The sequence below is a fragment of the Glycine max genome, chromosome 13, assembly GCF_000004515.6.
Source record: "Glycine max cultivar Williams 82 chromosome 13, Glycine_max_v4.0, whole genome shotgun sequence".
Taxonomy (NCBI): domain Eukaryota; kingdom Viridiplantae; phylum Streptophyta; class Magnoliopsida; order Fabales; family Fabaceae; genus Glycine; species Glycine max.
The window spans coordinates 14,923,793-14,949,758 of record NC_038249.2 but is presented as its reverse complement, the minus strand read 5'-3'; the positions used below and the strand labels follow the sequence as shown (position 1 = coordinate 14,949,758).

At 33.8% G+C, this 25,966-nt stretch overlaps 3 protein-coding genes, 1 non-coding gene and 1 pseudogene across 4 annotated transcripts; 1 reads left to right on the top strand and 4 right to left on the bottom strand.

Annotated features, from left to right (window-relative positions):
* Nucleotides 1–1,477: 1,477 nt before the first annotated feature.
* On the bottom strand, nt 1,478–3,320 carry LOC100783544 (mogroside IE synthase). The gene is made up of 2 exons (XM_003543810.4): nt 2,548–3,320; nt 1,478–2,235 (listed from the first exon to the last, which is right to left on the bottom strand). Exons 1-2 carry the CDS (start codon nt 3,190–3,192, stop codon nt 1,531–1,533), a joined length of 1,350 nt encoding a protein of 449 aa, XP_003543858.1. The 5' UTR covers nt 3,193–3,320; the 3' UTR covers nt 1,478–1,530.
* Nucleotides 3,321–4,786: 1,466 nt separating this feature from the next.
* Nucleotides 4,787–5,340, bottom strand: LOC106795620 (UDP glycosyltransferase 9-like; annotated as a pseudogene).
* A 6,106-nt stretch (nt 5,341–11,446) lies between these two features.
* Nucleotides 11,447–16,564, top strand: LOC100527303 (emp24/gp25L/p24 family/GOLD domain-containing protein). The gene is made up of 4 exons (NM_001250916.3): nt 11,447–11,761; nt 12,127–12,339; nt 14,481–14,557; nt 16,205–16,564. The coding sequence occupies exons 1-4, from the start codon at nt 11,546–11,548 to the stop codon at nt 16,347–16,349; spliced, it is 651 nt and encodes a 216-aa protein (NP_001237845.2). The 5' UTR covers nt 11,447–11,545; the 3' UTR covers nt 16,350–16,564.
* A 1,326-nt stretch (nt 16,565–17,890) lies between these two features.
* LOC100785134 (uncharacterized protein At5g39570) lies at nt 17,891–21,658 on the bottom strand. Its single transcript, XM_003543811.5, has 2 exons — nt 20,338–21,658; nt 17,891–18,179 (listed from the first exon to the last, which is right to left on the bottom strand). The coding sequence occupies exons 1-2, from the start codon at nt 21,514–21,516 to the stop codon at nt 18,099–18,101; spliced, it is 1,260 nt and encodes a 419-aa protein (XP_003543859.4). The 5' UTR covers nt 21,517–21,658; the 3' UTR covers nt 17,891–18,098.
* Nucleotides 21,659–22,827: 1,169 nt separating this feature from the next.
* Nucleotides 22,828–22,900, bottom strand: TRNAA-UGC (transfer RNA alanine (anticodon UGC)). The gene has a single exon. It is a non-coding gene; the product is annotated as a tRNA-Ala (tRNA).
* Between the last annotated feature and the right edge of the window lie 3,066 nt (nt 22,901–25,966).

Here is a 25,966-nt window from a genome sequence, read left to right as displayed (position 1 = left end):
TCTAGTTAAAAATTATTTTCATCAAAGATGAAATTTGGATATCATCCAAACGATTTAATCTTAATTTTTACACATTAATCACTTAAGTTCAATTATTTGATTTGTATTAATTCTTCTAAAAAATATTTGATAATAATTAATAATAAATGATCTACATATTTTTGGAACTTAAATAAAAATATAAATATATTAGAAGCGTTAAAAATATAGCCTCGTGAGCCAGAACTTCTAGCCGGAAGCACCACGTCACTACCAAGCCTTTTTCTTTTCTTTTTTTTCCCTCAAAATCTCTAGGGAGCTTATAATGCCTACATATAATGAACGATTTGGAATAGTTGGAGCTGCTTAATTATCTTTGTCAAAATATGACTGTTCTAGTAGTAATATATATATTTGGATAAATAGTTATTTTTGTTTTTAAGTATGTAAAGTATTGATAAATTTATCATCGAAATATCAAAATTCAAATTTTAATCTTCAAAAATGATGAAAAAAGTACGACAAATTTATCCATCCATTAACTTGTGTCCGTTACTGTTAATGAAAGAGTTTATGTGAGACGACTTTGTCAACGCATTACACATCTAGGGACAAAAATGACTATTTGTCCAATATATAATTTAATTTTTATCTTTCTCCCATTTTTCGTTGAAAACATAACATTATGATAAACACTTTAAAAAATAGGAAAACAAAGATAAGTTAGAACAAACATAATAATAAGCATAATATTAATTAATAAACATAATTTGTTAATTGCTTTAAAATTTCTAATATGACAATACCTTATAAAAATATGAGACTCAAACAAAAATGCACAATCATTAAATTAATCTTTACAAAAAAATCAGACACAACTTGATTTTGTCATTACTTAATGTTGTCACAATAAAAATATCAAAACAACAGATAAATTATGCTTATTAATCAAGATTATGTCTATTATTATGTTTCTTCTAATTTATACTTGTTTTTCTATTTTTTTAAATGTTTATTGTAATATTATACTTGCAACAATTAAAAAAGGGAAAAAAATGAAAATTAAATTAAATTATGGGTAAATAGTTATTTTTGTAGAGTGCTGCCAGTTTCGTCCTTGAATGTATCACGTAAGCTTTTTCATTAACGGTAACAGACAAAAATTAATGAATTATGAATTTTTTGCACTTTTTTTACTTTCAGGGATTAAAATTTAAATTTTTATTTTTCAAGGATAAATTTATCAATGTTTTACATATTTATCAACAAAAATAATTATTTACCCTATATATTATATATTATATATTATGATGTTCACTTGGGAAAGTTGCAAGTTCGCCCTCACAGACCATGAGAATTCCCTTTCGGCGATACCTAAACTTCAACATAAGGATCTGCCTTCTTTCTTATTTACATGTGCAGAAAATCAATTTAGGACATGGAGCTATGCAATAAGTTATTCATCAAACTCTTACGTAAAAATAAAGAATAGAAATTGTTTAAGTTCGATCATAAAGTAATTTCTAATTTAGAACATGAAGCTTATGAATGTTATAATAAACTATTCACAAATTCTACAGCATTTTCGTAAGAACTTCCACCTTTACTAACACCTCTTACAGCTAAAGTCTTCCATTGAAGGGCATTGATCTTCATCTCTTTGCCTTTATCCATTATCTCCTTTATACAGTGTTTTAGAGCTTCTTGTCGCACAACCTTTTTCTCATCAACTGGGGCTCTAATTCCTATTTTCCAAACATCTGCAATAAGCTTAGCATTTGTGCTCTGATCAGACCAACATGGTATTGCAACTATTGGGACTCCTAAGCACAAGGTTTCTAATATGGAATTCCAACCACAATGTGTCACAAAACATCCCACAGCCTCGTGAGCAAGAATTTTTACTTGGGGACACCATGTCACTACCAAACCCTTGTCTGTTCTTTTCTCAAAATCTTTAGGGAGTTTAATTTGTTCAGAAGCTCTAACCACCCACAAGAAATAATTCGAGCACTCTCTCAAACAACAAACTAGTTCTTTCATTTGTTCCTCACCGAAGGTAACTAAACTCCCAAACGATACATAAACAACGGAGCCTTTTGGCTTATCATCTAGCCATTCCATGCATTCTTCACTCTTAAATTGTGTAATCCCATAATCTTGGTCATCTTCACATTGTTTGTCTAAGAAGTAAGATGGTATGTTTGGTCCAATGGTCTTAAATTTTGGCCAAATCTTCATAAACCAATCTGTAATCTAATATAAAAATAGTTTTTAGAGACACATTACAAGAATGTGAGCTATAAATCTGAATCACACATCATACATTAATAACCAAGATTAAAAGTTAGTGATTATTTGCATCATTACTTAAAAAATCATGTACATTTTTCTTTTAATCTTAATCATTCAAATATGATATAATAATTTATATTTATAGTTCTCACTTCCTACATCAATAAGATCAAAGAATTTATATTTAATATCCTCCTAGTGTACCTTGACACAAAAACCAGACATTTAAGTTAAATACAAAAGTATATAATGTATCTATATTTTTTTTCTTACCTCTTTATCCAGATCATAGAAGGTGTTACATAGGATCCAATCAGCTTTGTCGATATTGGAGAACTGACTCACTACCAAATCAAGCAAAGACAAATCTTCATAAAAAAAGAAAGAAGGCATGTCCTGAAGATGAAGTTTGGGTAAGGCAGGAAGGGAAATCTCTTGTTCTATGAGTGGAGCTTGCAACTTCCCCAATTGAACATGGTAATATATGCTATTCACAGCCATATTTTGAGTAAGATATGCAGCTCCAGCAATCCCAAATCTCTTGGCAACATCTAGTGCCCAAGGTAACAATGAATTATAAATCACACAATCAACATGGTCATTTGATTTACCAAGTTTCTCAAGAAGCTCAGCAAAAGTCTCTGGCCCAACTTGCCTAAACCGATCCAAATAGGCCTTGGACCCTCCAGCCTCTCCAGGCCCACCTTTGTCAAACCCATCAGAGATGGTTTCAAGGGCAATAGAAGGAGGCACTCTTTGCAAGTTATTGTAGTAGAAACGGGTTGTAACAAGTGTTATTCTCACCCCTTGATTTTCCAATAGCTTGGAGAATTGAAGCATGGGATTGATGTGACCTTGAGCTGGATATGCCAACACCAAACAGTGTGCTCTCTTCTTAACCATGCTTTTCTTCTCCATTTTTGTGATGAACCTCAACTTCTGCTGAGCTGGTTTGGGTCATGAGTAAGTGCATGTGACATTGGAGAGAGGAAGGGGTTGATTTATTCAATGTTAGAGCCAAGAAAAGGACAATTTGTGGACGGCATGTGAACCAAGTGATAGAAATGAAATGTTTAATTGGAGGAAATAACATAGAAGACACACAAGACTTCTTTATTATTAATTAATTTGTGCATTGGATGGATTGATCGAAGGTGGTATACGACAATATCAGTTCTAGGACAAAACTTACATATAATTTCATAGGTGTCGTATGTATTGTTGTTCAATTAGAATTAGAATTTTATATTGATAATATGCATAATTTTTTAATGTAAATCTTTTTTTGCGTATTACCGAAGTTAAATACTATTTAATTTACAAAATTCTTTTGTAGCAAGTCTTCTATCTCACAAGTCTTGAAGGTGTTACATTGAACTGAACACTTTTAGATTGAATTGCACTCATATTTGCAAGTGCTCTTGACAAAAGCATATTAAGGGAAAATAAATTTAATACCTTGATCAGGTCTTACAAGTGACGACAAAAGCATGAAGCTTGAATTTCTTCTCTTTTCGTTCTTTCTCTTGATTTTATTTAGTAAATAGTATATTCTTATGGAGAAATAGACCTGTTTAAGGAGATTTTTTTCATCGTATATTACGATACATATATATGCTGAGTTTGTCACCTTAAACTTTTAGAACATTTTATTCGGTAGTTGAGTTATTTGAAAATTCATTTCAACCGGTGAGATTTCATCGTGCGGTCTACCTCTGTTGATTACCCATAATACGTATTTCCATATAATAGAACTTTATATAGAGATATGTCTCATAAAAAAAACTTTGTAGAGATATATAGATCTATATTAATTTAGTCTAGAATAAGTCTCAAAACATTGACAAGGGAGGACAAGTTAAATATATCTTAGAACGATATACCCTAGGGGATACAGTTGGTTTCTGGCATTATAGTTTGTTTGTATTTTGTTCAAATCCACTGGTAAAAGCACCAACACTTTTCCTATTGTGGGGACTAAAGATCTACGTGTTGGTATTAGGATTGTCATAGTAGTGAGAAATTGGAGTAATATGCATAATAATAAGTAATAAAAATGTATAGTGTTCGCTCGGGTTTTAAAGGAGAAAGGAGTAGGTCAAAATCATCATGTTTCAAAATGATGTCAACCTGACTAGTGACTAACATTTTATTTTATATTTTTGCCGGCAACAATCTGGCTTGGAGTGCTTACTTAATTAACATTGGGGTGTGGTTCAACAAGTACTACTGCAAATTATTAGCTGTACATGCGTTACAAGACTTACTAAAAACCTAAACACTCGAGACAAAGGTGGATTTAAGACCGAAGTCCACGAGGCAATTTATTTAAAAGAAAGTGATAATAATAATAATAATAATAATACATATGTTGTACAACGAAGTAATTTTAATTTAGGACATGAAGCTTATAGAAGTAATAATTATCCATCAACTTCCATCTGAAAATATAAAATAGGAATTGTTTGTCTGATCACGAAGTAATTTCTAATTTACAGCATGATCAAGCTTATTAATAAAATAAATTATTCGTAAATTCTATAATATTTTCATAAGAACTTCCACCTTCACTGATAGCTCTTATATATAGCTAAAGTCCTCCATTGAATGACATTGGTCTTCATCTCTTTGTCTCCATCCATTATCTCTTTTATACAATGTTTTAGAGCTTCTTGTCGCACAATGTTTTTCTCATCAATGGGAGTTCTAATTCCTATTTTCCAAACATCTGCAATAAGCTTTGCGTTTGTTCTCTGATCTGACCAACATGGTATTCCAATTATGGGGACTCCTAAGCACAAGGTTTGTAATATGGAATTCCAACCACAATGTATCACAAAACATCCCACAGCCTCGTGTGAGCAAGAACTTTTAATTGGGAGCACCATGTCACTACCAAACCCTTTTCTGTTCTTTTCTCATAGGTAGTTTAATTTCTTCTGAAGCTTTGACCACCCACAAGAAATAACTCGAGAACTCTCTTGAATAACAAGCTACTTCTTCCATTTGTTCCTGAACAAAGGTAACTATACTCCCAAACGATACATAAACAACAATATTAACCATCCTAGTGTAATTTGAGTTAGTTATTAGTTATCTAACTAACTAAGTCTGTTATAATTAGTTAAAGGTGGTTAATTTTTTGTTATGGTAGTTATAGAGAGTATATAAGTAATGTAAAATACTTTATATTCATCAATCAACAATAAACACAATTCTAATTCATTTTTCTATGATAAGATATTCTCTTTATTCCAATAGCTTCATTCACAAGATATCTCTTCTTCTTCATTTGAGTTCATCCATGACATTTCTTCATACCTTTGTTATGGTATCAAAGCTCTTCAATTGAAGAGCTCTGTTGCGCTACTCTATCCTTCATCTTTTTCTCATTTGTTTGTTCAATCTATTTAGTACTCTGTTGATTCTTCAAGATGAGTGAAGAATAAGATGAATCTCTTAGTGTTCATAGCCCTAACTACTTGCACCCTAGTGAAAATCCAGCTACCTCATTAGTTTTGCCTTTTTTGGATCCAACAAATTACAATTCTTGGAGCATATAAGCTCTCATGGCCTTGAGTGCAAAGAACAAAGTATAATTTGTCGATGGTTCCCTTCCTCAACTAGCCTCGAATCATAGATTGTACGCAGCTTGGAAAAAAGCGAATAACATGGTGGTTTCATGGCTTGTACACTCAGTTGCAACTTCCATTCATCAGAGCATTTTATGGATGGACAACGCTGTTGATATCTGGAAAGATTTAAAAGCACAAAACTCACAAGGTGATTTGCTTTGAATTTCCGATTTACAACACAAATTAGCTTTGATTAAACAAGGACATGGATATTACTGATTATTTTACAAAGCTAAGAACAATTTGGGATGAGCTTGAGAGTTATCAACCCAATCATGTGTGTACATGTGCTTCTAAATGTGGTTGTGATGCTCTTGTTGATGTAAAGAAAAGGAAAGATTAAGATAGAATAATGGAGTTTATGCGTGGTCTTAATGATCGGTACAATCATGTTAGATCAAACATACTCATGATGGATCCCTTGCCATCGATTAACAAAGTTTTCTCTTATATGGCACAACAAGAAAGGCAATTCGCAAGTTCTAATGCATTTCACAATCTGAGTTTGGTTAATGCTACTGCTAATACACGGTCATCTAATTCTTGCAGTTACTGTGGTAGAGATAATCACACAACAGAAACATGTTATAGGAAAAATGATTTTCCACCTAATTTCTTCTCCAATAGAGGTTTTGGTAGAGGAGGGCTAGGAGGCAAAAGCAACAATGGTAAAGTTTACACCCACTGTGGTATCACTAATCATATAGTGGATGAGTGCTATAAGAAGCACGGTTATCCACCTAGTCACGAATTGTATAAACCTGAAGGAGCTTTAGTTAATAACACTGTTATGGAAGAAGAAAATGTTTTGAGTTCAGAGACTAGTAATGGTGGTCAAGATATTAAAATCACTCAGCAATAGTATCAAACACTTACGTCTTTGTTGGCTGCCAGCAATAATAGCTCTCATGGATCACAGGTTAACCAGATTGGTACAAGTTCTACTTATACATCAAGCATAGGTAATATACTATCCCTTGTTTGTAATGTTCAAAAGCCTGAAGCTGCAACATAGATTTTGGATTCTAGTTTTATAGATCATATTGCCTCCTCATTGACTTGTTATACTACATATAGAGAAATAAATCCGATAGTAGTTCGCCTACCTACTGGTCAACAAGTCATAGCCACACACTCTAGAACAGTCAAATTTACGGAGTTTTTACATTTAGAAGATGTGCTATACTTGCCATCTTTCAATTTCAATTTAATCTCTATATCAAAATTGGTTTCTACATTAAATTGCAAGTTAACCTTCTTTTCTAATTCATGTTTGATTCAAGATATAAGCAGCCAGAGGATGATTAGTGCAATTAGTGTAGTGGAAAGTCAATACAAGCTTAGAGTACATGCTATCAATTCAGTTCCCAAGGCTAACAATAATTTCATTTATGTTAAGTCTGTGTTGTCTTGTAATAAAGAAATCATTGATGTTTGGCATTTTCATTTAAGTCATCCTTCATATGATAGGATGCAATTGTCATAACAAACTTATCCTATGTTGACTTGTGATAAAACTTTTGTTTGTGACACTTGCCATAAAGCAAAATAGAGAAAACTTCCATTTCCCAATAGTGACTCCTATGCTTCTAGTCCTTTCTCTTTGATACATGTAGATATTTGGGGCCCTTGTGCCACAACTGTTTTGAATGGACACAAGTATTTTCTTACCATTATGGATGATCACACTAGATTTGTTTGGATTTTTATAATGACTTCTAAAGCTGAGACTCAAACTCATTTACAAGCCTTTGTTTCCAATGTTGAGAGGCAATTTAACACAAAAGTGAAAGCTATTTGATCAGATAATGGTGTTGAGTTTATCATGAAACAGTTTTATCATAGTACTGGTATAATACACCAGACTTCTTGTGTTGAAACTCCACAACAAAATGGAATAGTAGAGAAAAAACATCAGCATTTATTAAATGCTACTTGAACACTTCTTTTTCTGTCCAAGTTACCACCAATTTTTTGGTCTTTTGCTTTACAACATGTTGTTTTACGTATCAATTGTTTACCAACTCCACTTCTTAATAATATGTCTCCTTTTGAAAAATTATATGGCACTGCATATGACATTTCTTCCTTAAAAGTCTTTAGTTGCTTGTGCTACACTAGCACTCTCACTAAAGGGTACATTACCTTTGATCTTTCCACTAAAGGGTACATTACCTTTGATCTTTCCACTAGAGCCACAATGGTATCTAGACATGTCATTTTCTATGAAGACTGCTTCCCTTATGCCTTTCCTAGTGCCTCTCAATCTTTTCTATCCTAGTGCCTCTCAATCTTTTCCCACATTCCCTATGCATTCCTATCCTACCATTTATGATCATGGTAAGAATTTGGATTTTTCTTCACCACCTTCACACTCTACTATCCCTGATAATTCTCAATCACCTAACATTTTTGTTGATCATTCGCAATTGGGCTCCTCAGACACTTTTTTTGATCCATCAAATTCACCAATTTTACTCCTAGAAGATTTGACAGGGAAAGAACCAGACCAAAGAAGTTTCTAGACTTTCACACTACATTCACATCAACTATTATTGGTCAATCCTCATGGTACTCGCTATCCTTTAGCCTTTGTTTTATCTTACAAAAGTTTGTCTCCTACATACCATAGTTTTATCATGGTTGCATACTTGCATCCTCTAAGACAAAACCTAAGTCATTTAAAGAAGCTTCCCAATCAAACAAATGGATCAAAGTGATGAATGCTAAAATTGAGGCTTTAGAGGCTAATCATACTTGGATTTTGACTGACCTCACTTCTAACAAATTTGCTATTGGATGCAAATGGGTTTATAAACTTAAACACAAGGCTGATGGGTCAGTAAAAAGATATAAGGTCAGGTTAGTAGTAAAGGGGTATACTTATTGAAGGTTAAGACTACCTTGGTATTGTGCTTTAGCTGCTATTAACAACTGGCATTTAAAGCAATTAGATGTGAATAATGCCTTTTTTCATGGAGACCTTCATGAGGAGGTTTACATGACTTTGCCTCCTGGTATGCACTCAACCAAATCTAATCAAGTTTGCAGATTACAAAGATCTTTGTATGGCCTTAAACAAGCCGATATACAATGGTATGCTCGATTGTCCATTTTCCTCATCTCACACGGTTATAAACAGTATTCCTCCGATCAATCATTATTTCTTAAACAACATCTTCAGTCTTCTACTACTTTACTGGTTTATGTAAATGATATTGTCTTGTCAGTCAATGATATTCTAGAGATTAAATCCATCACTTAACTTTTGGATGAAGTTTTTAGAATCAAAAACCTTGGTAACTTAAATTTTTTTTCTTGAATTTGAAATGGCTCGCAGTAAACAAGAGATCAATATTTGTCAAAGAAAATATGTTCTTCATATATTGCATGATGTAGGCATGTTAGGGAGTAAACCTGTTTCTACTCCAATTGATTACAGTGTAAGACTACACTAACAATTTGGTACTCCACTTGATGATATAGAAACTTTATCATATTGCAGGCTCATTGGTCGTCTTATTTACCTCACTAATACAGGACTTGATATTACATATGCAATTCAACATGTAAGTCAGTTTGTAGCGTATCATTCTTCAGCTCATCAACAAGCAACTTATAAGATTCTTAGATACTTGAAAGCAACACCAGGTTCTGGTTTATTTTTCTCTGCTTCCAGCATATTCCAGCTCAAAGCATTTAGTGACTCTGACTGGTCAGGATGTATTGACACCAGGCGATCTATCATTGGCTACTCAGTTTATCTTGGCAGTTCCTTTATTTCTTGGAAATCCAAAAAGCAGGACACGGTCTCTAGAAGTTCTTCTTCAGAGGCTGAGTATTGTGCACTAGTTAGTGCTACATGTGAATTACAATGGTTAACCTACTTGCTTGATGATTTTGGGATTGTTTACACTTGGCTAGTTCTTTTGTTTTGTGACAATTGCGTCGCACTTCACATTTCTACTAAACGAATACACAAAAGATATTACTGAGATAGACTGTCACATTGTGCGAGGGAACCTACATTTAGGCCTTATCAAGTTGCTGCCCATTGCTTCTGCTCAACAACTTGCAAACATATATACTAAAACACTTTTTCTAGACGCTTTCAATTTTCTTTTTCTATGATTAGATATTCTTTCTATTCCATTTTTTTTTATCTATATTAAGATATTCATGTTATTTATAATAATATAGATAAAAAAATAATGTCAATAAATCACATACATAAATATTTTAAAAAATAGAAAATGCTATCATTTTATTTAATTAAGTATCTTTATTGTATAACTTAATTCTTTAAAAAATTACATACCTGACTAAATAAAGTTAAATATAAATAAAAAAATACTACTATAATAAATAATAAGAATATGTATACTTATATAAGTTTTGTTTTTATTTTATATATTCTTGTTATTTATTATAATAGTATTTTTTTATTTATATTTAACTTTTTTAATCAGGTATGTAATCTTTTAAAAAATTAAATTATATAATAAAGATATGTAATTAAATAAAATGATAGTATTTTTATTTTTTAAAATATTTATGCATGTAATTTATTGACATTATTTTTTTTATCTATATTACTATAAATAACATGAATATCTTAATATAGATAAAAAAAAATATTTTCACTATATCAAAAACATTATTTTAAAAGATAAATATAATATATAAAATAAAAATAAAACTTATATAAATTTACATATTCTAATTTATTTGAAAATAAAATTTAATCTTACATATTATATTTTAAAAGATAATGTATATGATTATAAAAATATAATAAATTAAAAAAAATAAAATTTGAAATATATGAAGACTCAGATAATAAATTAAAAATAGAAAGACTTAGATAATAAATTTTAAAATATAATAGAAGAATCGATTTGATGAAATAAATAATATATGAAGACAAATTTTGCAATTACGTTTTTTATATTGTTCTAAGTTATTTTTATTAATATATTGGAATTATTTTTTATTTTCATCTCTTTTATTCAAAATAAAATACAACAGACATGATTAATCTTTTGATTGTTAGTTTTTTAATGACTGTACTCATAAATTTATATCAACTAAATTTTCAGTTAATTATGACATATCCATATGTAATAATGGATCTATAATAAATAGACTTGGAATATGTTTGAGATAGCTTAAAAAATTAAATTATTTTAATAATTAATTATATGTATAATCGATTATTGTTATGTATTATTAGTATACAAGATTTTATACAGATAACTAATTAATAAAATACATAATGATTTTCAAAATAGTTATTACAGAAATTAGTAAACTTATTATGCCTAATATTTGTAATTAAATAAGAGTATAAAAGTGTGCATATATTATTATTCATGTTGGAAAATTATTTTTAATTAGAGATTCTATTTTTTTTTTCTTTCTAAACTCTAAACCATAGAAGCTCCTAGTCCCAGGGAATACCGTCGAACTGTTAGTACTATAACAAAACCAAATCCTGGTCGTTACTTTTCGCATCTTTCCGTTTTGAGTTCACTGTGGCTCTTCTCCACTGTCGTTTTGCTTCTCCCTTTTCCGTTCTCATTCAAACCCTAATCTGTCCCTCAGATCCCAAAATTACCCCAAATTGAGAACTTGCCATGGCAGCAATGTCCGATTCGGTTCGTTCCCTCGCACTTCTCTCCCTTGCAGTGATGTGTAGCGTCGCGAATTCGATGCGGTTCGACCTTCAATCGGGTCAAACCAAGTGCATTTCAGAGGACATTAAGACTAACGCGATGAGCGTGGGAAAGTACAGTGTCGTTAATCCCCAAGAAGGTTACCCACTTCCCGATTCCCACAGGATCATTGTCAAGGTAACTTCGTCATTGAATCACCGCCAAACCCTTGTTTTGACAGTGAAAATGCAGCATTTTCCCAAGGTTTTAAATTGCGGTCGCAGTTTCTATCGCGTTCTTGATATTGCGGGAAATTGCAGACAATGCAGCTAATACGAGGTTGTAGACACCCCCAAAAAACTTGACTTTGCAATAAATAAATAAAAAAACTTGCACTTTCCAAAATAGAAGGAAGAAAATTGAATCTTGTGAAAAGCATTGAATCTTAAATGGGACAGTCGTACAATGTTTCTTAATCGTTTGTGATTTGTTATGAGGCGTCCTGTGGTTTGTTATCTCTGTGGGATTGACTTTGAGATTGTGTTTGTGTGTGTGTTTGCCAGGTGACGTCGCCTCATGCGCACACATATCACTTTGGAGATCATGTGGATTCTGGTAATTATGCATTTACGGCATCTGAGGCTGGTGACTACTCAGCTTGCTTTTGGGTACAGGATACCAGGGATGCCCCGTCGGTGGTAACTATTGAATTTGAGTGGAGAACTGGGGTTGCTGCCAAAGATTGGTCAAAGGTTGCCAAGAAAGGGCAGATTGAAGTAAGTAGTATTCTATTGTTCTGTGACTCAGCATTTGTTTGTACTTAGTATGTATGTGATCAGTAATCTGTTATCATTATTATAGTATTTTTAACTCTTTCTGTGTTGGTTCTTTTTTGAAAAATCATTATGCAGCCTTCCCAAGCCTGAATATTGAAGAGGGCTGTATTAGACAGCTTTGTTCCAATGTAAAACTTTGTTGAATCTCTATTACATTGATCACCAACTATGAAGCACGAATACTTCAATTTGCTTCACGTATCTGTATCCGTATCCGATACCGATACTCTTGGATACTTCGCCAATACGTATTGGTGAAGTATCCAAATCTATGAAGCACCGATAACTCAATTTGCTTCACGTATCTGATACTGATACTCTTTGGATACTTCACCGATACACGTATCGGTGAAGTATCCAAGCTTTTAAAGCATTTAATGAAAGTCCAATACAACTACAAGAAACATGTAAGCATGTATAATATAGAAACACTTTCCGTTAATGAACCAAAAATGAAAATTGATTGTTCTCTTTATGAATGATTTCAAGAAAGGAATGAGATTGATAGTATTGTTCCTATATGTAAATAATAGAAAGTAATTTATGATGACAATGATTTATAATTTTATTTTTAGTAATGTTCAAGAAGTATGTTTTTATTTTAGAATTGCAAAATTACAATTATATATTTATCATGTTTTATGAATTCTTATATATTTTTAAATATATATTTTACACATATCGTATCCATATTTTAAAATAAATGTACGTATCCGATACACGTATCGTATCTGTGCATCATAGATCACCAATGTAGTTCTACTAATTTTTATTTGAAACTATTGAGAAACCTTGCTCTCTAGATTTGTTTCCCCTGAAAATATAGGTTTCTGACAGAGCCCAGTGAGCTTTGAACATGTAGGCGACCCCATTTAGTAAATTCATTTACAATTGCCTTAGATATATTGCCTAATAGTATTTCTTTTCTATATATAAGATATTTTGCACTATGCAAAGATAAGTTGTCGTGTGCTCTTTTCCTGGTTATATAGCAGATATATATAGCTAAATTGCGCAATGCACAGAGAAGTTATCTGTGCCCTTTTCATGGTTTTGCATACCTGCAGGATTATTAACTGATGTTATGATTGTGTTTTCCATTCTATCTGGAAAACTGATACAGTATAAGTTTGGTCTTGCTTTGATTGGCTACTTTTTGGAGATGTGGCTAATATAAATATAGGGACAATATCATAATGTTCTTGTTTTCCCTTATCTCTCTTTTAAAATCTTTAACAGTCCAACCTTTTTTATCCAGCAATTTTTTCTATGCTAAGATCATAATTATCAATCCAGGGTAGCAACATGTAATGCCTGACCTTGAAAACTCTATGATTGTATAAAGGAAAGCGGGATGGTTGCTCCTAGTACAAACTAAATAATTTATACCACACATAAATACTCACTCGAATTTATTTTTTTTACAGAAATTCGTGATAAATAATAACTCAGTTTCCTCACAATCACCATCAATCTAGGAGCATAAGAACATATGAATGATGCGAAATAATGAAGGGTTCCGAATCCTATAATGTTTCTAAAGCAAAAAATGCATCAGAGTAAATGTGCCCGGGTCTGCTCTTGCTACTCCACTATAGCATCATAATAGTGCATTACTAGAAACACAAAATCTGTTTAAAAGCTCAGTCAATGGAATTTCCTGAAATTCTAGTTCTGGTTGTATTCATAGAGAAATTAAGGAACCGGCATAACCTGGTTGAGACATGATATACCAGTAACCCAGATTTAGCTTTATACCACAGTTTTGGATCCATCTTATTTTATCTATTACTAAGTGGTTAACCCTTTTTTTTTTTTTTACTTTTTTGTGTGTATCTTGCTTAAGAGGTCAAATCCAACAATTATGAACATTTGTTATGTCATTGTTCATTTGTTATTGTTCCCTGTTTAGTTCCTACTACATTTTATGGTAATATACACAAAGTAGTAATATGAATCTAAATACCATCCTAATTTCTTTCACCTTTCTATGATATAGGGATAGGAACCAGTATTTTATTGATGTAGGTGATTTGGTCTTTTGTGTTTATTGATGTGTTGTTTTCCCCCCTATTGTCTAGGTAATGGAATTTGAGTTGAAGAAGCTATATGATACTGTCCTATCCATCCATGACGAGATGTTTTATCTTCGAGAAAGGTATTAATTCACTGACCTCTGCCAACAAGTCTCTTGATATTGTTATGCCATTTAGTATATAATGGTTCTCGGTTCTCCATATGATCCTTTGATGGAAAAGATGTTTTGCTGAGGTAATTTCTTTTAAATGGAAGATAAAAGGAATATATAGCTGTCAGTGTTGTTAAATGGCGGCCATGGCGGCGCCATGGCGGAGTTGCGTAGCGGTTTTTTGAAAAAACGCCACCGAATAGCGGTGGCGTGACGGGTTAAAGATGGCGGCGCCATGGCGGCCGCCATAGCCATGGCGGCCATGGCGGATGTGGCGGGGAGGCGGAAAATGGCGGAATTTATTTTTTTTTGTCCGCGGTAGGAGTTGGGCTGACCCGACCCAACCCTACCCGGAAACTTAATGAAAACCATGACCCCCCCCCTACCTTTCAGAACGCTGCTGCAACCCTCGAAGCTTCAACACAGCGCGACCTCGGAACCAGCCAAGACCCCTGCAACCAGCCTCGGAACCAGCCGCGCGTGACCAGCTGCACACAGCAGCCAGCAGCGATGACCCATGGCGTGAACGGCAGCGACGAGCACGGCAGCGACGAGCACGGCGTGAACGACGGCGACGCGAACGGAGAAGACGACCCAGAACCGCGACCTCGACTTATACTGGTGGGTGGGCCAAAGCCTTTTTTTTGTTTTTGCTGCTTGACACCCCTTTTTTATGTCTGCAGCTTTTTTTTCCGTTTTTCTATTTGACACCCCCCTTTTACTTTCGACAGTCCCATTTTTAATTTTTTTTTCTATTTGACACTACAATTTTTTTTTTCTGTTCAGTCCTCTTTTAAATGGCTGAACCATCATCCTCTTTAATGAGTTTATTTGGTGTTGGTACTTGATTATTGTATGAACTCATGAAACTTTTTTAGTTTATTTGAATGCAATCCTTTGTTTTTTTCAATTTCAATGAGTTTATATATATGTTTTTTTTTTTTTTTGGTCCGCCATGACTTCCGCCATTTTCCGCTACGCCATCCGCCATATTTTTATGGCGGATTTTTTACTTTCCGCCATGAACCGCCATCCGCCATTAACAACATTGATAGCTGTTGGGTCAGAAGAAATTGGAATCTTTTGCTGGGAGGGATCTCTCTCTAGGTGCAGCTGTGTATATTCCTCCTAACTTTTCCATATACTGACTGAAATACATGTATAAACTATACAATTAATTTTGTCTCTGTCCCTGAGATAGAGATGAACGTAATCCCTGGCATTATTTTTCTTTCCCCCCAGGTATAACCTACATTATTCTGTGTCATTCACCACATTGTCTTTTCTAATCATTTAATGGGCTGGAGTGAATCAGAAATTTGTTGTCTGTTATGCCTGCAATGTATTTGTTCCTTGTGCTCCACTCCACCCTTGTGAATAAACTTCTTTGCTTACATGTGATGTTGTATGGTTCATGAGAGTGATATGCCAAGGAAGGAAGCAATTAGATGCGTATATAACTGACTACAGGCTTCTATTTTATGTTTAATTTTTGGGAGGTTTGGCTTTGGCTTTACATGGTCATGAACACTACAGCAGCATAAGAGTTTCTTTTCATTCTAATGGTGTTTTTCACTGAATTTTTGGTGACCTTTTTTATCCATGTGGCTTGTATAGGGAGGAAGAGATGCAAGATCTTAACAAAGCAACAAACAGCAAGATGTTTACCTTCAGTTTCCTTTCGATTGTGGTTTGCTTGTCTGTGGCTGGTTTGCAACTATGGCATTTGAAGACATTCTTTGAGAGGAAGAAGCTCCTCTAAGTTCATCACACGAATTTTGTTCATCTGGCTTCTGAATTTTTTATTTTCTGTACCTGGTTGTTCCTTGTGTATCCAAATGTATGATTAGTTCATCTTTCACTTTTACATTTTATGGTAATTAGAATTGTTGCCCATCGCAAGTCATATTAAATGTATGCTACAATTATGAACCGGTATTAACTTAGAAATAATAGTTACATTTCTTAACAGGCCCTTAAATTTGTGATTTGAAAGTTATCCTTTTTCATTCAATCTGAGCACTTAATGTTATTTCTTGATGATAAAAGCCCATAAGAAACTTCAACATACAAATGGTCAAAATTGGCAATGTTTATATCTTGTCATCGTCGTGTTATAATTGAAACCTATGACTACATTACACTCTGTTCGTTATGAATGAAAGATGGGGTGAAAGTGAAAGTGGGCGTGAAAGTGAAAGAGGGTTGAAAGTCAGCATGAAAACAGATGAAATCAACAGTAATAGTAATACTGTTAATGACAAAAACAACCCTCTTTATTTGTGACTCCCGTGAGCATCTTATTTTTTAATTAAAATAAGGGTCTTGAAAAGGCATACAACCGATTATTCCTAGGGCATAATCAATTATATGCCTTTTATTTTAAAAAAATCATTTAAAAAACCAAAAACAATATAATTTAGTTGGGGTAAAATGAAAATTGGTTATATGTTTAAATTATTATTTTTCTTTTCTTGTTTCCATAATCGCTTTAATTCAAATATTTCTTTTCTAGTTTACATAATCACTTTAATTTAAATATTTTTTTAAAAAATTTTATTTCATCTAAATCAAACTTTACTCTTCCCTCTATAATATTTTTCATCTCTTTTCAATCCTCACACTTTCATAATGTTTTATTCAACTGTACCGAATACTATGTTAACATTTGAAAGACAGCAAATGATTCCAAAAATGTATGAAGTGACAATTCTGTTATGTGAAGCTTCGGAAGAACTTAATTACTAGTTTAGGCAATTTCTGCTGACCAACACAATGACAACTCTTTCTACCCTGGATTTCCTATCCCATCTCACTTTGGTACTATCATTTTGACATTCCACGTACCTCTTAACGATAATGTTGCTTTAAAACTCATTTTACATTACTTGATTTCATTTGGTGTAGAATTTTGTTATTAATTTGAACCGTTTAACGTTGGTAGAATTATTTAAGAAATAACGTTAAAAAAATACATTTAGAAAAGACATTTTAAGAGTGAATAAAGTAAAATCACTGTGCAAATATCAAATGTATTTTTTAAAAACAATGGATAAATAACTCACTCAAATTCTACTCAACCCAAAATACAAAGTTTATACTTGTGCAACCAATTTTGACGTATTATACCTTCCGGTGTGTAAATTATACGAACACGGGTGTTCTTGTAGGATATGATTATCATATCGAACTTACCATGCATATATCAAGGTTGGAATCTTCCCTTAAAACTTAGCCAGTAATAATTAGAAGGTAAAATTACATGATGCAGGGCACATAAACTCATTCAAACTAAGGAAATAATTTAACACACTCAAACATAACGGATATTATTAGAACTCCAAAGCCAAAGACCTCACATTAAGCTTAGACCAACAGTTCATAAAGCTCAAGACTTCACATCACAGTAATAGTCTAAACACACTGGAAGGAAGGTATAATACGTCAACCCGTTATTTAGTAGGTAATTATGGGATGACTTTGATTCACACAGCACGCACTGGCATTTTGATTACTCATCATCATAACTCTTGTATTGGTGATGCTTGTGGTGATGCTTCTTTCTCCCATCATCATCATCTGAGTCATCTCCCTGCGATGGTAGGAAAATATCATAAAATGAATACCAACTTCAATCCGAAGAACTTTATATAGCATGCAAATCTTAGTATTCGCAACTATTTCATAGCATTTTTATTCTGCTAGTAAAATCTGCTTTTTTTTTGTGCAATGCTAGTAAAATCTATTAAATGCATGCGCACACTATTGGAATGTTGGACATGGGAAGCACTGTATAACGATTGCAATACTTAGAGAAAGAATCCTCTCATATACATGATAGATCCTTAAATTTTGTGTCTATTGATCTCATAATAAATATTAAGATATAATCCACATATTTAATATTTATTAAGAAATAGACACAAATTTAATTTGATGTTGTCACGAAAATTTAACTTGAGAAGATTGATTCCTGCAATACTTGTGAAATGGTTAGTAGAATAAGAAAATTCAGAAATCCAAATATTGTTTGCCAATCCATGCCAAGGAGTTTCCAGCATAATCTATACTCATGGGTGCACCCAACCACAAAACTTACACATGCAGATGCTTATACATGCATAAACCTTGCACCATTAAATGTAATGATGGCTCATTTAACAAAAACAGTAAAGGTCCAAATGGCCTAAATGCAGATATTCTTTCAAAGGTACACAGGGCATTAGGGAACAAGAAAACCATTAATAATGTCCACTCAAGAACTACACGGAGAACTAGATGATTTGGTCAAATAATCAGAATATCAGTGCAGTAATATCTAAGGTCAACAAAGACAAAAGCACCATCTAAAGGATTAATCACATAAACTGAAGTACAGAACAGAAAATTCAACCATTCATCTATGTTCTGTTATATCTAAATTCAAACAGAAGTACAGGACTTACTTTGATAGTCACAATTTTGTAATCTCTCCATGTGTGTTTTTGTCAGTGGCAAAACACACGTTTATGGGTTGGATAGTTGGTTGTATACTCAGTAATCATATTAATTTAATAATTTAAATAACATTAAAAAATTTAACACCTGATCCTTCTTTTCATGCATTCATTAGAAAGTAAGCTCAAAAATATTCATGACCTTTTAAAGCACAATACCAAGGATCTATGTATACTACAATGCATCAGGGTAATCCACTCAATCATATCAACTAGAAGAAACAATGCAATCAAATACCAACACAAGGTTTTTGGAGTCTAAACATAAAGCAAATCAAATTCTAGCACAGCCAAATCCATACATGGTATCCCATAACAAAAAAACTTAGATGCAGTTCCTTGTATGAATATGATATTGTTCTACAATTAGAATTGGAATTTTATTTTGGTAATCCCTGTATTAAAGATTTGCATTGAAGATTAGGATAAGTTTAATAATGTGAAACTCCAATTTTAACAAGAGAATAACACCAAAACCATATAATGAATTCCATCCAATGTTATCAATGGAGGATGGTGGAATAGAGCAGAAGGTCAAAATTCCGCCATATAGATATGCAATTGTCTCTGGCAGTTGGCGAAAAATCCGCCATGCCATTCTGCTATAGTGGTCATGACGCCACCATTTGACAACACTAATTGCATCTAAGTTTTCTTCTATCAATTAGTTCAAGCAATTACAGCAGCATTGCAATGCACAAACAATTCAAGAACTGAATCATACACATAACTCAAATCACAATGAGAAGCATTACTTGCAATGGCAAAAATACCATCTTACTTAAGAATTAAAGTACACCAAAATACCAATTCCACAATTCGTTAAGAGTTTTAATTTTGGTGCACCATCAGTGTAACTATCAACTAATCAGAAATTATTGTGAGTACAACATCTAAGGTAAAATCTCTCTACACTATCAATAATTTGACAATTCGTTAAAAGTTTTAATTTTGATGTACTATCAATGTAACTATGAACCAATCAAGGTAATAGGAGATATAAAGTGGGTTAGGTGGTTAAGGGAGAAGGGAAGAGGGGAAAGGTCGCGAGTTTGACCTCCTCTGCGGATAAAACTAACAATTAACATTTGTCAATAAAAAAGAAGAAAAGAAAAAGACTCCTAAGGTAGTAATCAATAAACTTATTGTATATGACAGTTTGTGATCAAATAACAAAGTAAAATCTCTGTACACTATCGATCATAGGCCATTCACTCATGAGTAAGGAATGGAAAGAGTAGTACTAGTACTCACATATTTCTTACGACCATAGCCCTCATCATCATCATCATCAGCCTTCCTCTCATAGGAGGGCTTGCGGAACCCCTCCTCCTCCTCCTGCCGGGGTGGACGCCCCTCATAACCATACTCAACCCTTCCTCCTCCTCCTTGGCTCTCATAGTTGCTCCTCCCATAGCTAGGTTTCTCCTCATACTCACTCCTCCCTCCATACCCGGATCCATATTCACTCTCCTCCTTTCTTCCACCATACCCGGATCCATATTCTGATTCTTGCTTCCTTCCTCCATATCCTGATCCATATTCAGATTCCTCCTTCCTTCCACCATATCCGGATCCATATTCTGGTTCCTCCTTCCTGCCACCATACCCGGATCCATATTCAGATTCTTGCTTTCTCCCACCATACCCGGATCCATATTCAGATTCCTCCTTTCTCCCACCATACCCAGATCCATATTCAGGTTCTTCCTTTCTTCCACCATACCCAGATCCATATTCAGACTCCTCCTTTCTCCCACCATACCCGGACCCATATCCTGACCCGTATTCACCCTCTTCTTTCCTACCATACCCGGATCCATATTCCGGTTCCTCCTTTCTTCCACCATATCCTGACCCGTATTCACCTTCTTCCTTCCTTCTACCATACCCAGATCCATATTCCGGCTCCTCCTTTCTTCCACCATATCCTGACCCGTATTCACCTTCTTCCTTCCTTCCACCATACCCGGATCCATATTCCGACTCCTGCTTCCTCCCATACCCGGATCCGGACCCTCCGTACCCGGACCCTGCGGCGGGGTTGAAGCCTGCAGGAGCAGGCCTGGGCTTAGGGCGAGAGTAGCTGCTATACTCAGTAGCTAGGGCTTCATCACCATAAGCAGAGGGTTCAGCGTTAGAGGTGTATTGAGGGCGATCATAATCGAAGTTGTCATCAGAAGAAGAGGCTCCTAGAGGGTAGCAGGTCTCATCGGAGGGTGGGATGGGGCGGCCGTAGGTGAGGGCGATGTCGTAGCCGCCGCCGTAAGGGGTGGGGTCGTACTCGTCGTAGTCGTCCACCGTGTCGTCGTCGCGACGGCCCCTTGAGAAAAACGACATTGTTGATTGCTGAGGTTTTGGTATCGCGAAATTGGGAAAATGAGAGTGAAGAGTGGTGATTGTTTCTGGATCGGAGGGGATCTTATATATCATAGTGCCTTCGGCTAAACGACATCATTCAAGGAGTCGTTTGCTCTTGATTTTTGTTTTTCTGGACCCCACAGTTTTCTAAATTGTCAACTCCCCCCAAATTCCGTGTTTGGTTCCCCGCAATGTTCTAAAACCTTCCGAGCCAATGGCAGTCACAATGTGGTAAGAATTTAATAAGTCCTTATGGTTGGACTGATATTGGAATAGTTGCTTTAAATAACATTTTAAATTTAAGTTTTATTGTTAAAAAAATATAATTTAAAAAATCACTAAAAATTATTAATCAAATTAGTGAGTGAAAATTAATTCAGTCAAATCAACTCATATTCACATCAATAATATGATTTAAAAATATGTTTGAATTAATACATTGAATGAACGTTGTGATCTACTTGTTCCTAACGTATATTTTGGCTTCAAAGAAATTATTAATTAACCACCAACTTAATTCAGGATCTAATTGTTTCAGCCCTAGAGCTCGCCTAAATTTCATTTCAATTGAAATAAAAAGCCTGTTTTTTGTGAAACTGTGAACTTAACATTATAAAACTTTAGCTGATAAAGATATATTAATATACATTTATACTTTTTATCCATGAAAATAAAAATTGTGTCAAAAAATTTATAACAACTCATATATTATTATCCAATCAACTCAATTAGTCTTTTGATGTTTCATATATTAAAATTTAAAAATGACAACGAGATGAAAACATTTAACTCTTCCCGTCCCCCACAAAATAAAAGGTGGGAGGAAAATGAATTTAGATATAAAAGAGATGAGTTAAAAAAATTTAATATTCATTCCCGATAATTCATTACACTCTTTCTTATAATCTTAATTTACTTATATATTAATTTTTAATTCAAATACTATATAAATATATAATGAATAAAAAAATTAAGAATTTAATTATATTTTTAGTTGAATATATGTTTTTAACTTTGTTATTTAATTGTTTAAGTACTAAGCTAATTGATTTATATTTTCAGAAATTATAACAATAAAATATTTATATATATATATATATATATATATATATTTTTTTTTTTTTTGTGACAAAAAGTTATAAAAAAAAAACGTAATATTGAGTGGAACTATCTGTGTGAAAAAGTGTCTTTCTTTTTTTTTTCTTTGTCGGCAGTCATGTTTATTTTCTCAATTGATTGGTTCAACTGTTGGCCACCCTTTTGGTTGGGTCCTATTTAAGTGGGTTGTTGCTTCCTGCACCTCTAAGTTGTTTCTTTCACACCAATAAAAATAGAAGTTGAGAAAAATGCTCATAAAATAAAATTCTAAAAGTAATTAAAAAGTGGAGATGCGGGGGATCGAACCCCGTGCCTCTCGCATGCAAAGCGAGCGCTCTACCATTTGAGCTACATCCCCTTTGAATTTATTGCTACACGATTCTTGGTAAATTTCAATATTTAATAGAATCGATGTTTCAAGCTCAAAGTGCCTTTAGTATCTTAAGTGTGTTTCGTGAATTTTGTATTAGAATCTGACCAATTGAAACCTAAATATCAGTAAGTCATTATTTTCGCATGATCAATTCATCAAATTGGGAGGCATCACTCATCAAGCATGTTTCACGTCCACTATTTTGGTTGATGATTTTCTGACAAAGGATAAGATCAAGTTCAGGTGATATTAGTAATTGCATGTTAAGCGACATTTTTTTTGTTTAGGACTTTCCAAATGTGAGAAAACTGTATATAGCACGGGTTCTTGAAACTAAAAACAACTCATTTCATGTTTGTTTTAGTTAGGCTAGATTCACTTTCTCTTGGTGTATATTAAGCCATTTTGTTAGGAAGGAATAATGGCTCAACAAGATACTATAGGCATAGGCACGAATGAAAGGCCTATAAGGAATATCAATCCACTAAAGCATCTTAAAGATTTCATGTAATAGATTCAGTTATTGATTACTGAACTGGCTTGATAGCATTGGTTAGCTAGAAGATGTTGTCTACCTATTCTCTGTCATTTTCCTTTTTGTTATACCTTTTCTATTACTTTCTGCATTTTTGTTATTGTAGTATCTTGCACACAACACCCTATATGTTGCTTATAAATACCTATGTACCGTATAAGAAGGTAGACAAGAAATATAAACTCTCTTTCTCTTCTCCTTTGTGCTTTGAAGGCTTCCTAGACCTCGAATTCTAGGTCTCCTTGTTTTGAATTCCAAACATTTGGTGTTTTCATTGAGTTTCATGTCTAAGTATACTCGTTCCAAGTCCAATATGGACCGCATCGAAGTGGCCATTGCGAAACTCACATTCAATCAACTTAACCTCATCGCTACTCAAAACACCATGTCCACCAATCTAGACGAACTTCTTCAGAAAATGACCCATCTCAAAACCAGTCAACATTCGCCCATTGCTTTCACAATGCCCGATTCAATCGTCGTTATAACCACTCAAAACAACTATCCCCCACCAACCACCCTTGCATTTATACTACCCTCCACATGACCTTTTCCCTTCGTTACCATGCCCACACCTGTCTCCACAACCAATTTTAGAATCATCATCATAGTCTCAGAAATTATCTCATCTTTGCCCTTCCACCCAAAAGCTCAAAGTCCACTATATCAGGATGAAACCATTTCGGAAAAACCACATTGACATTCAATTGTTGTGCAATGATGAAACCCCCCACTCTTATGTTTGTACCATGTGGTTCCTCAAGCAATTGGATGTCTACTTCATCTTATTTGATGGTTAGGTAATTGATGCATGCCGACTATTTGATGATACAGGTTGTGTAGTAGATGTGACATTAGTCTGCCCCTTTATCAAGTGATTCTGTTCTGGTGCTATAAGGAGCAAAAATTTGGCACATGCCTAACCCAATCCACATGAAATGCTTATATGACATCCTCTACCCTAACATGCATATAAATGAAAAAATATAAATTGTGGAATCTAATTAAATCAATTTTATTCAATAAAATTAAAGTAAATCCATGTGGGTAAAAGATTCACATTTGCTTCACAGTTACTAAATAAACTTATTAGAAATATTTTTGGCTCACAACAAGGCCGTTCAAGTTTACAAAAAAACTCAAGTTAAGCAGCGGAATAAAATAAAGTAAAATAACATGTTCAGAACATCATGCAATTAAACAGAAATCTATGCCCCAATGTCAAATTCTATCAGAGCATTGTGTCCTGGCATCCTCCAACACGAGGTTCCTTAAAGCAATCTGCCTAATCATATGCTCCCACGAAAACAAGGTTTGAGATCATCACAAGGTCCAACCACAAACAATACATAGGGAGTGAGTCATCACATTCCTCGACGAATAAAGATAAACATAAGCATATAGGTATGATATAAATATAACAATAATATAATTATAACAACAATATAGGTATAACAAGACTTAACTTTGGCATAATTCACATCATTTCAACACTTAACACGTACCATCACTTGTCCTAGAATTTAATCACAAATCACATTTCATGCCTTCACAATTAATCACATATTCAAGATAACACATCTCAAATACAATATTGCATCTCACACTTATATAATTCATTACACACCATCACATAACAGGTCACAATGATCATTACACAGGCGTTATGCAACAAATACACTAAGACTCAATCTTATATGCAATCTGGTATCATGTCAGTGAAAAACCTCGTCAAGTGCCTAGAAGTACATGATAAGACAGACCACACATTGGTAAATCAGGTTACTCTCACTAGGTAAAATCATAGGGAGACCAGTCAGGATCACACTATTTTGCAAGAATGCTCCAACCGTGTGGGATTAGCACAGACTTAAAGGAGCACTCAAACCGGATGTATTTACTCCCAAGGCCTAGACTCCAAATAGTCCGTCAAGGCCTCTCCCTCCTGATTCAGGTCCAACTCATAAAACATTTTAACACACAAATTCTATCTATGAACTATACAAAACACACGACTAATCAATTGTTCTCAAAATAATTTTAACTAGTCACGTCTCAAAGTGATTCAACTCATTGGGTTCTAACAGTAGATCCCATCACAATACTCGCCACGCATTAACTCATTGCCCTTAAAGGGTCTTACAGTTATGTGATTGTACGATTCATAACTCACTACTCAATGCACACATCTCAATATATGTGTGATCTCACAATTTAACACATACTCAACTTGTCACTTACACATAGTTCATCACACTTTCATAATCCCAAGACATCACATTATCACGCCTCATGCATCATATAGATATCACACACTAATAATATAATATGTTATGTTCATATAACTAATCATTTCATTAAAACATGCATTTAAAATCATATATGTGACTGGAGTTTGAACTATACAATACACACAATTACTTAATTGTTTTTAAAACTATTTTAACTCGTTGCACCTCAAAGTGATTTAATTCGTCAGGTTCTCATACTGGATTCCATCATAATACTCGTAGCGC